This window comes from Anomalospiza imberbis, chromosome 5, assembly GCF_031753505.1.
Source record: "Anomalospiza imberbis isolate Cuckoo-Finch-1a 21T00152 chromosome 5, ASM3175350v1, whole genome shotgun sequence".
NCBI lineage: Eukaryota > Metazoa > Chordata > Aves > Passeriformes > Viduidae > Anomalospiza > Anomalospiza imberbis.
The window spans coordinates 48,537,006-48,549,074 of NC_089685.1; the positions used below are offsets into that span (position 1 = coordinate 48,537,006).

At 40.6% G+C, this 12,069-nt stretch overlaps 1 protein-coding gene across 3 annotated transcripts in view; it reads left to right on the plus strand.

Moving 5' to 3' along the window:
• The window catches only part of ANO2 (anoctamin 2), a 114,594-nt gene that overhangs the window by 70,925 nt on the left and 31,600 nt on the right, over positions 1-12,069 (plus strand). For all 3 annotated transcript variants that reach the window (XM_068190573.1, XM_068190574.1, XM_068190575.1), the window contains one exon: positions 6,158-6,232. In XM_068190573.1, coding sequence (XP_068046674.1) covers positions 6,158-6,232 — 75 coding nt within the window. The remainder of the gene's footprint in view (positions 1-6,157; positions 6,233-12,069) is intronic.

Consider the following 12,069-nt stretch of genomic DNA (forward strand, 5'->3'; position numbering starts at 1 on the left):
CTACAAAGAGCATTGACAAACAATGAATATTTATGACTACAGATGTAACCCTATTGTTTGTGCAAATTACAGTGTTTTCCTGGTAATATTCTGAATGGCTTCAAGTTGACATAAATAATTCATGCTTGTAAAGCCATATGTTAAACTGTCATTGTAAAAGACTAAGTGCTGCCAGTTTTCACTTGAACCATATGTAAATATCAAGCACTTGATATTAAACAGTGATATAAAGTCTAAGCACCTTAATGCCACTTACACAATAAAGATTGCAATATGCCACAGTGCATTGAGTGCCAGTGTCAAAAGAAGTGTAACTGCAGCAAAGGAACCATTTTTATTCCTGAGTAAATTACAGCATATTAATTTAACCAAGTCTGGCTTTACAGATTTAAATATCAGTGAGAGCAGACCTCCAGCCTTTGTTATTATTATTGTGTGAAGGAAACAGCTTGAAATATTTCCACAAATCTACAGCAAGTCACTAGTTTATATTGAGGTACTCATTGCATGCATGTGACATACATTTACATACATGTAATGTGTGTATATATATGTGAGTGTCAAATGCTGTGCAAATGTCATAGAATCATGGAATAGCTTGGGTTGGAAGGCACCTTAAAGACCACCCAGTTCCAAGCCCCTGCCATGGGCAGGGACACCCTCCATTATCCCAGGTTCTCCAAGGCCCATCCAACTTGGCCTTGGACACTTCCAGGGATGGGGCAGCCACAGCTACTCCGGGAGTTTTTATTTTTCATTAGGAATTTCAGAATGTAGTGTTAAGTCTCATAAGGAGTAGAAAGCTCTTGGATTCATGGATTCTGCCCTCCATTCTGCCAGCATCTCCACTGACAGAGGTGAGGCTGGTATCCTCTTTCCTGCCAGGCTCCATGGCTGGAAGCACAGCCCTCACCCATCAATCACATGAGGTATTTCTGGTCCTGTGGGAGGGCTGAGTCTCCTGAGGCACAGAGACTGGGCTACTCACATACACTTCCATGAGCCCTGTTATGTGGAGGGTCAAGTCAGTTACCCATGTCAGGGCTGTAGCCTGTGAGAGATTTACTTCCAACCCCATTACAGGGGGAAGAAATACAGCTGTGGGCTTGGCTGATGGTTCCCATTCTGAGGGAATGGTCTCAGCCAGCTTAAAAGCCAAGAGGTGGCCTGATCATAGTTCAGAAGAACCCACAGCCAAACTCCAGAATTCTGTCAGTAGATGCTCTGAACTGAAAAATTTGCAGCTAAATGCCAAGGCTGAAAGATGCAGATAGGCAAATTCAGCTTGCAAATAAACCAAACATTTTCAACAGCTAAGGTAATTAGCAATTGGAATGATCTAATAAGACTTGTAACTGACTGTTCATCACAGAAATGCTCAAGCTGTAATTAGAGGTTTAAAAAAAAAATAGTTAAATCACATTTATTATCCTTATAGCAAAAATCATCTCAAGGAAGTTGTGTGATAATAAAGGAGACTAAGACAGGGTGGTTAAAAATAACATTGCTTAGCCTTAAAATCCATTAATTTCCATGATCTCAATGTGTGCCTTGCACACACTTCTCAAAGCTCTCTATTCTGCATTGCTTCCACGATTTAGAGCGTGTCCACTAAGCTCCACTGAAAGTTAATGGTATGTCTGTGCTACTCTGCATGTTTCAAGGACAGGAAAAAATTTTAATTAAAGGTTTTGCAGTTCTTCATCTGTCTCCAAATGAACCTTGGCAGTTTGTTTTCCATGTGCAGTCCTGAGACAGAACATTGCTCACAAAACACAACCACATTTACTGTTAAAATGCCATTGCTGCTTGAGTGAGAAGAATAGAAATGAAGTTCTCTTTTAATGGGTTTTAAATCAAAAGTGCTTTCTTTTGCTTCAGGGGGAGTCTGAAAATACATCTTCTAGATTCAGAGAGGGATAGACACAGGCATTGCAGATGCTCAGCATGGCAGCAGTTTTTCTTTCCTCACAGAAGTCTGAGGGCTAATACAAGCCCTCAAAACGTTTGAGTCCCAAATACAGGCTGAAAGAATCCCATGACCTTGGCTGAATTTTCTTAATTGTAATGACCACTGTGGCCACTGCATCATCCCAGAAATACTAATGGTCATTGATTGTGCCTCTTTTTGTGTCATCACTCTGGAACTGATTGTTTTTCACAGCTGCCCATTCTGCAGGCCTGTTCTGGCTCATCGTTTCCAAATGGCTCTGAAGGATCCTTTACTCCTTGTCTTAAACTTATTTCAAGGCCAAAGTAAAACTATAGGGACCCCTTATTCCAGAAGCAGCACGTTTCATGCCTTGTCTTGAGCCTGCAGTGCACAGACAGTGCTTTAGGTGTCACACAAATAGAAAAGAGCTGTATTTGATACCACAATTCATATTTCTAGAAGCTCATTTGGACAGTGCAGCTTTTACACAAATTAAAGCTTTTTATTGAAGTAGAAATTAAAGTAGAAATCTACTAAGAAATGTGCAGGTATAAAAATGCCAATTACTTATTTGGAGCTTCCTAGACATGACTTTCTGGATTTTGTGATTGGAAATATAATTTTGTAGCTTATTTTTGTTGCTAGCAGTGTAAGACCTTAGAGAGGAGTCCTAGATTTTGTTCTTCTCTGAGCATCTTTTACTAAATTCCAGTCAATTATTACAGCTCTGTGCAAGTCCAGTGAAATCACTGGGATTGCCCAGGTGCAACCACAATGAAGACCCTGAATTTCAGCACTGGAGCTACAAAGCAGGATGGAGAAGAAAGAAAATCTCTAGTTGTACTCCCCAAGTGCAGGTTGAGTTGGCACTGCTGATGGTTAGAAACACCTGCTTGGAGGAGGTGTCGTCTTGAGGGAAAATATCAACTAATAACTGAAATACTTGTGATCTGAGCAAAGTGGCTGTGGTTTAATTCACAGAGAAGCATAGAACTGTTTTTAAAAGCTGCCTGGTACTGTCCAAGTTCAAGGTACTTCCAGGCTTCCACAGCCCAGAGGCCCATCCACCTGAAGATGCAGAGCAGGATCTTTGCCATATTAGGTAACTCATATGGAAATAAACCATCCAGAAAAATATAGAAGAGGGTTAATGTTATCTTTTTTTTTTTAATTTTTTAAAATTTCATTTTTTATTTTTTGATAGGAAAAGAGCTGTATCTCTTCAAAGAATACATTCCACACATGATTAAACATTAAAACAGGAACACATCACTGCACACAGACCAAAACCTGCTTTTTCCTCCACTAGAATTGCAAATCCATCATTGCATTGAAGGAAAACGAAAGTAAGATTTTTAAAGTAAATCTTTTATTTTGCCTCTGGCACAAAACCAAACAATTTCTATTGTGAGGTTTGCTGTCTGCATATAAATATTCCCCTGCAACACAGTTTATCTTGGGGAATGTTCCTCATCATAACATATCTGTCACTGAGATTGTTCTGCAGATTTCGTCTTGTTGTGTCAATAAATACTTACACTTTTGGGCTGCTCCAGATAGAGGATCATCCAGCCCAGCTCCTGGGCCTGCACAGGATCCCCCAGTGATCTCACTCGGTGCGGGACAGTGTTGTCCAAATGCTCCTGGAGCTCTGGCAGCCTTGGGGCTGTGGCAATTCCCCGGGGAAATGGGTATTCCCTGTTCAGTGCCCAGTCACCCTCTGGCAGAATAACCTTTTCCTGCTACCCACCCTAAACCTTCCCTGACTCAGCTTCATCCCATTTCCAGGGTCCAGAGACCCTGTCTCTTGTCACAAGAACAGAAGGTAGTTTTCCACTGCCTGGATGGACTGGGAGCTCTGGGATGGACAAGGATGAACTGGGAAAAACCGAGATGGACTAGAAGCTCTGGGAGGGACTAGGAGGAGCTGAAACTTCTGAGATGGACTGGGATAGACTAGAATGAACTGGGAGATCTGGGATATTGAGTTAAATTTCCAAATTTTTTTTTGGCAGTGTATGCTAAGTAGCTCAGTTTCTTCATCCATCGTTGCCTTTATTCTCACGTTGGCTTAGCAACTCCTCACGTTGTTCAGAGCTCCCTTTGGCTGAGTGCTACAGTCCATGGCAAACTCACGGGAAAATAAGGTTCAAGGAAGCACTTACATGGAAGAGTGAGCTGAGAAGACAGCCTGCTGACCATCCTGATGTAACTTCAGCCAGCAACCACTCATTCCCCAACAGCAAGATCAGGGGGAGAATGGGAAGGGTGAAAGGGAGAAAATCCCTGGTTGGGATAAAGGCAGCTTTTTAGCAAAACAAAACAAAAAATTAATTCCCTGCGTGCCATGGTTGGCAGGTGTTCAACCATCCTCAGGAGAGCAGAGCTCCATCACATGCAACAGTTTCTCAGGAAGACAGACATCATTACTCCAAACATTTCTCCCTTCCTCCTTCTTCTCCCCACTTTATACACTGATCATGATGCCATAAATTTTAGAATGTGCCTTTGGTCTGTTGGGGTCACCTGTGCTGGCTGTGTCTCCTCTTAAATTCTTTCAGCCATGTGGCAGAGGAAAAGCAGGAAAGGCTTGGCTCAGTGTAAGCTCTGCTCCACAATAACAAACCCATCTCTGTATTATCAGCCCTGTGTTCAGCACAAGTACAAAGCACAGCCCCACACCAGCCACAGCCCCACACAGCCCCTAGTGAAACTGTAAAATGTGGTGTCCTTCAGGACTTCTGGGAATATAAACCCTCAGAACTTATATCCTGTGGAATTGCTGAGTGGTAACAGCCAAAATGCAATGAAATGCATGTGTGCATTCAGAGGAATGCTTTTTCAAGTGGCCTTCCAGCTACGTGCTGGACTCTGTGTATGAACTGTAAAGAGTATTTTTGTGCTGTGTACACTGGGCCAAATTATTGGTGCTTCTGGTTGGGTCTGCTGTGGCCCAGCGCTGCCAGGACTGTCCTGAAGGAGATGAGGTCACAAGAGGGGCTGCTCAGTAATGCTCCCTCCCACAGTGTCTGAGGCATCACCACCATGGCAATGGATGTGTAGGCAGGGTTGTGTCCTAGGTCTAATTCCACATCCTGGTTAGAAAATCCACAGCTGCATTTCTGCACTTAAATGCTGCCTTCCTAATTCTACTTTGGGAAAGCTTCTTACAAAGGCACAGCGCTCCCAGATTTTTATGTTTATCTGTGGGCAATTGTGCCTTAGAAATGGTTTGCAGGAAACCTTTGACCTGAGTTCTAACCTGATTTAAATTCATTTAAATTTAGCATCTGGGCTAACTCCAGTGTAAGGGTAGTACTGGTCCATGGGGCAGCAGTGGTGCTTCACAGAAATACCAACAGCAGCTGGCTTTGTGTCCTTAGTTAATTTGATTATATAGTTTTAGTTTAACTTAAACAAAGCAGCGACCTTATTATTATTTTAAGAAACCTATTTTGAGAGGAGGGAATCGTATTTCTCACATAAATCTGTCTTCAAATATCTTCTTTAGATGTGCATGCAGCTGGGGCTGGAGTTTAGTTTGTGTGGGGAGGGCAAAAGCGTACTGGATTTCACTGATCACAGTTGCTTTAAATTATGCAGGGAAGAGGGAGATGCTGTTTGTGCATGAAAAAAACAAGGTTGGCAGTAGGGATCAGAGGGGCTTGCTTTTGTAGTTTCCCTCTGCTATAAAACAAGTACCAGGGGAAGGATTGGGGTGTCTTGCCAAGAATTATCTGAGGGGTCACATTTGGTGCTTGTGACCATTAGGAAAAAAAAAAAAAATCTGGGTTCAATGGTAGTCAGCCTTCTTATCATGGTTTCTGTCTCAAGCACTGTGCTTCTGTAGTTCTACAAGAAGCAATTCAAAATAAATGCTTGAATCTTGCTTTGCCTAAAAGTGAATTAAGGTCAATCTTAGGGATTTCTCCTGATATGACATTAGTGAGACTTGAATACATGTTTTTAAATACTTAAATCATAGTTGCATAGGATATTTTCTGAATTTTGTAGACATTTTCTACATGTCTTATTTACTCTTCCCCTCCTTTATCTCAAATTAAAATCTACTTTAAAATATCAGTGTTCTAAATTGCATAATATACTTCAAAATCACAGCAGGGGAATTGAGAATGGCTCTCAACAATAAATCCTATTAAATCTAATAATTTCTATCGTACAGTTCTGTTACATCTGTTATTTTGTTTATGTGTTTTTCTACAGAATGAAAAGGAGAAGCTGACATGGAGTGACCGCATGCCTGGATATGCAGCAAACTTTGGACTTATTCTATTTATGGTAACATCATTTGCATTTCTGCTTGTTTATTAGGGGTGAGAAACTTTGCCATGAGCATCTAGAAGGAAACCCTCAAATAGCTGTTCTGAAATATGTTAAAAATCTGAAGGTAAGGTCAGTTTTGGAGAAATACTAGGATGGTTCATGGAGCTCAATGCCTGCCTCCAGCTTTATTCTCTTTTTCCAAAGGCTACTTGTGGAAGGTCTGATTTGCTGTAAGGCCAGCAGTTCATTACACAATTTCTGCCTCTCCCCCAGGGTTTCTGCTCCATCTCTGTTATCCAATGAAGGGATAACATTGATATTTAGTTGTGAGCACAGTATTGCATGTGCTGGTCACAGTGACGTTCAGAAAGGTTGAGCCTCTGAACAGGCGACATCCAGGTGAAATAAATCAGTTGCTGAGAAATATTTATCCAAGACACATTCAGGGATGGATTGTACAGTAGATCATGGTATACAGTAAGATCATGGCACACAGTCCTCCCTTGGGAATAAAAATCAGGTGTGCAGGGCAGCCTCTAAAGTGGGGACATCATTGTCCTAGTCAAAAGTCAAATTTCCAGAAAAAAACGTGCATCATGAAGCTGCTAGACTTTGTAAAAAGCAACAGGAAGGCCTGGCTAACAAACCCTGAATTACATGGTAAAGGACCCCATTATCCCTCTGGTTACAGTAATTACTGACTGAAAGTTTCTGTTCATATCTAGAGCCACTATAAAATGGCAATGAAATAGGCCATTGCACCATTGCAGCATGTAACTAGGGAAGCTCACCTGAATCCTAAATTATTTTAAGATACCTAAGTGCATTTCTAATTTACTCAAATTTGCATATACTGCACCGGATGTCCTGAGAAGATTTAATTTATTTTTCTGACAATCAAATGCTCACATTGAAGTTAATGTCTACACCATTATAGATATGTTTATATATTTATGAAGATGTATACATTACATATTCAGAATATTTTCTGTACATTTTAGATGTGTCATAGATGCATGTACTTGTAGCATTTTGAGTGAGTTTACCATCCTGAGGCCATACCCACTATTTGCTTTTTAGACAGAACCTCTCAGGTGGCATGAGTCATGACTTCACTTAGAGCAGGCCACACTGAGTCTGACTAAGCACACAGCCCTGGCCGAGCTTTTACAAGTAATTCTTTTGCAGACAAGGTGCTTACATGTGCTCTTGACTTTCACCACATGTTTAAATCTCCCCTAAGCATGAGCTTAAAGTGCTTTCCTGACTCATAGCCTAGATATTACCCTTCCTGCTTACTGTAACATCTCAGAGAGATTTATAAAGGGTTATTACCTACAGTTTGTAAGATGTAAAATGCAGAGCTCCAATTCTTCAACTTCTGCTTGTGACTAGTGGAACTAGGCTGACTTGCACCATCTGGCAAAGTGGATACAACGATCTTGTTTTTGCAATATTTTGAGCATTACTTATATGTAAGTACTTTCAGGAGACAACTTGCAAACCATGCATGAAATTCAAGCCAACTCTTGATGAGGGAGAGCATGCTCTGCTATCCTACATGGATATTGCAATCTGTTCTTTATTCTATGGGATGTTTCCCTTTTTCCTGCTACATTAGTTAAAGAGGAATTGGAAAGATCAGACTGAAGTTTTGTTGTCAGTCTGAGAAATAGAATTGTACTGAGAAACATTATTGGTCTTGTTAACCTCTATTATTATTATTCACACAAATTAATTTTTTACCTATAAGGCCTATGTACAAAATAAATAATAAAATCTTGAGTTTATGTGTGTGTACAGGGGTACAAGAGTCAGACACAGACCTGCACACAAGTGCACAGCTATTTCTAGTGCTGCAGAAGTGATTGTTGAATTTTAATGCTACCTTTTCCAGGCCAAAAGGGTCTGGTGTTCCAAATTTATAGGTGTTTTCCATGGAGATTTCTGTATTGCTATAGAGTGATGCTGTTTTGTTCTGTCCCTCCTTCCCCGAGCTTTATATCCCACACTTTCCCTGGTGATTCTTGAAGCTGGTAATGGTTTTCATAGTGTAAATTCCTTCCTCTTTATTTTTTCCCCTTTATTTCCATACTTCTGTTGTGTACTTCACTTTTGTAAATCCTCTTTCAAAAATTGTGTCGTGGTCTTTTCTTTCTGGCTTTTTCTCTGTCTGTATTAAGCTAGGCATGTTGTTTGTTTTTTTTCAAAATGCAGGTTGAAAAAAAACATTGTGTTCACTGCTCTTGTCCCGTCTTACATCACCAAACAATTCCAAGGATTAATTCACACATGTGTGGATGCTTTAAAATCTGATCACAGTTCTTTTGTTATACACAAAGTCTCATTGGACTGCAGAGGGGGCAGAAGATCCAAGTCTGATTTAAGCTATGCATTTTGTAGGGATTGTAGGACAGAAGTTCACAAGTCTTATTTTTGCAGAGTGAGATCAATGGTAGCAGGAGATCGGGGCTCAGCTGGGGATCTAAAAGTTTTTCTTGAGTGTGATTGACAATAACATTCACAATTTATAAACCCCATATTTAGAAGTCACATGTTGTGGCAGAGATTTCTGAGTTGGTCGTAAAAGTGCCGTTAGTGTTGGAAGAGAGCAGGGTGGCATGGAGCAATTCATCACTGGGGCTTTTCTTTGTTTGGCTCAGTCAGAGGAAGGAAGAAAATCAGTTTGTGTCATGGCAGAAGAGTTCAGCCTCTTCCACCCTATTCTCACTCACATGGTGTAATACTTGACTCTAGAATAGCCCTACTGGGGAGCCAGAGAACTATCTGGACATTAAATTGTTATCCTACTTGGATGGAGGTAGCAGCCTAGCCCATGGGGTTTTATAACTTCCTTCTCAGATCTAGCTTGCTTTCCTGTTTGTCTTCATTCATACCAGGCTCAGTAGGTGACCTCTTCTGCAGCCAATTTTCACATCTGTTTCTAAGCATTTCAGTCCTGGATGGACTAGTTCAGCTATTCAGGGAAGAAACTGCCATTATGGGCGGGAAGGATGGCCAGAGGGAATGTTGGCAATGACAACAACCCCCAAAGTGGGCACCTGAACAAATGGTGGCCTGCCTGATCAGGAATTTGGGCAGAAGAGGTATTTTCAGGAATGAGACAAATGCTGTGAAGATACAGGAACCATTCCCCCTCAGTGGCTGTCTGGGGAGTGAGAACTGTGCTCACAGTAACTGTGCAGTCCTACAGGCCCTCCTCAATTTTCTCTTCTTGCTGGATGCACAGATAATGAAGACTCCTAAAGGAGTGTTTTTCCATCTGTGTCTAAGCAGATGTTTAAAAACAGCTGAGCAACTGAGAGTTTCTGAAGCCCTGGTGCTTTTGCAAAGCAAATATTTTTGTTCTTTAAACAAATAAAACTTTACTTTTCAGTAACTTTGTACACCTTGCTATGGCACTGCATGGATTGAAAAGGTTGTTACTCTTATCTTCCAGTAACATTCCTCAGAGCAAGGGATCCCTAAAATCCTTTGGTTAGGTTCAAGAGTTTGCTATTGAACTTTCATGATCTGAAATTTCCTCTTTTTCTGTTTAGTGTGGACTGTCCTCAGCTCTTCTTCCTGTACTGTTAAGATATCATTCCTAAGTGGGAATTCGTGATGGAGAGAGGTGCATGTGGAAGGATCTCATCTGTTCCAGAATGAGGCGTCCAATTGCTAATTTTCCTTGTCCACCACCACAGTGAAAAAATTGCAAAGAAATCCACAGGGAAAAGAAACAGGAAGAGAGTATCAGGAAGTTGATTAAGGAGGAGGATTCTGTGACTCAGATTAAGAAAAAGAAAGGAGCTTAAGGTGTCTGTAGAGGTGGAAGGTGAAGTAAATTAATACCAGGTGTTGCTGTTTTGTTTTCTTCCTTTGTTGGGGATTTTACTCTCTCCTCTAGTGATTATAATGGGGAGGCAAGGAAAAGTTATGTGTTCCTGCATCCCTTCTGTCACAGCAAGGTAGTTCAGCATGAATGTGATTTTTTGTCTGTTCATTTGGTAGGTAAGTCAAAAGAAAAATAGATATAAAAACCAGAAATATTTCCTTGACACAATGAAAACCACAAAACCAAAGGAAATAATATTTATTATCATTTGAAAAGTTTTCATTTAAACTGTTTCAGGTTCAGGCTTTTATCATTCACCGACATTTCATTTAAAATTAATGAAACAGTTCTTTAAAAAGTAAAATTAAATGTTTTACTAGCTCTAACTATTACTATTTGCTGACAAAACATATTTGACAATTTCATCTGAAATGTCCAGGAGTTTCTCCAAATAATTAATTCTTAGTATGTTTACTAGTTCTTCATAAAAGCAAAATGTGCCCAGTTTTCACCTTCAACAATTTAACTTTGATTCTTGTTGTGGTTCTTTTGCAATTGTTCCTTTTAATGCAACAACCTTTCTTTGCATACAGGAATTCAATAAACTATTGCTGGATCATTAAAATGAACTGTTAAATTTCCTTAAACCCATGTTTTGAATCTGGGCCTCTAGGCCCATTTTAATAATTGCAGTCATCTAATCTTTCACATTGAGGTAGTCTCTTTCATCTGAGGATCTCAAGATGTTTTACCTAAAATAATGAATGTACACTGGAATTCTTGCTAAAGGCAAAAATGTAGGGGAAAAATGTGCCTTCCCCCCTTTTGTGCTATGATTATGAAATTCTGCTATTTTTTATTATTTTAATGATTTCTTTTTCACTGTGGATTGGTTTAGATTGTTTTTGGTTTTTTTTTAACAGAATACCACAACCCTATGAAATTCAAATTCTTCTTCTGGGAACTTGACCTTAAGTAGCAGGGCCAACTTTCCTCATCTCATGGGTGAAAGCCAGCCCACAAAGGATGCCAGGGATACCAAGTGATTTCTGGGACACAAATGTAAAGTGAAGCCCTAATAACCCTGCTTAGGTCAGCCTTAAAAGAATAATAACAGGGGAAGCTTTTTATTTTTAAATTTGTAAGTTTGCACTTCTGCTGTGCACAGGTGAAGCTGTTTGAGCCAGTAAAGGCCATTTACCTGACTGCACATAAATATAGGCCCTTCAGTTCAAGCCATCTGAATCTATTGCCAGGTAAAAGACCTTGCTTAATTCCTGCTTTTGAACCCAAAATGCCCAAATTTCACTGCATGAATGATGTGTGTAGCTTTAATCAGAACGGACATGCCCATCTGCAGGAATCCATGGAATTGGTGTAAAAGAATCACAGATTGGTTTGGGTTGAAAGGGACCTTAAAGGTTATTTAATTCTAACTCCCTGCCAGGGGTGGGGATGCCACTCACTGGATCAGGACACTCAGGCCCCATCCAGCCTGGCCTTGGTCTCTTCCAGAGATGGGGCAGCCACAGCTTCTCTGGGAAACCTGTGCCAGGGCCTCAGCACCCTCACACAGAAGGATTTCTTCCTAATATCTAACAAAAAATGTCCTCTTTTAGTTTAAAACCATCCTCCCTTTTCCTACCACTATCTGCCCGCATGAAAAGTCACTTTCCCTCTTTTTTATAAGCCTCCCTTAGATACTGAAACGTGGTATAAGATCTTCCTAGAGCCTTCTCTTTTCCAGGCTGGACAATCTCAACTTTCTCAGGCTGTCTTCATAGGAGAGGTGCTGTGAAGCATCCAGCCCTCTGAGCACCTTGTGTCAGTTGAATCGTTGTGCCAGTTTGGAGCCGTGCATCCATTTCCTTGTTTCTTATTTACATCCCTGTTTGTTGGAGAGCCTTTTAATTCGATCACGTGCATGTTGTCACCTCGCACTAAGAAACAACCCCTCAATGCCAATTCATGGAACACACCCAACCTCCCAGCCACAGCTTCTGTTTCCAGGCTG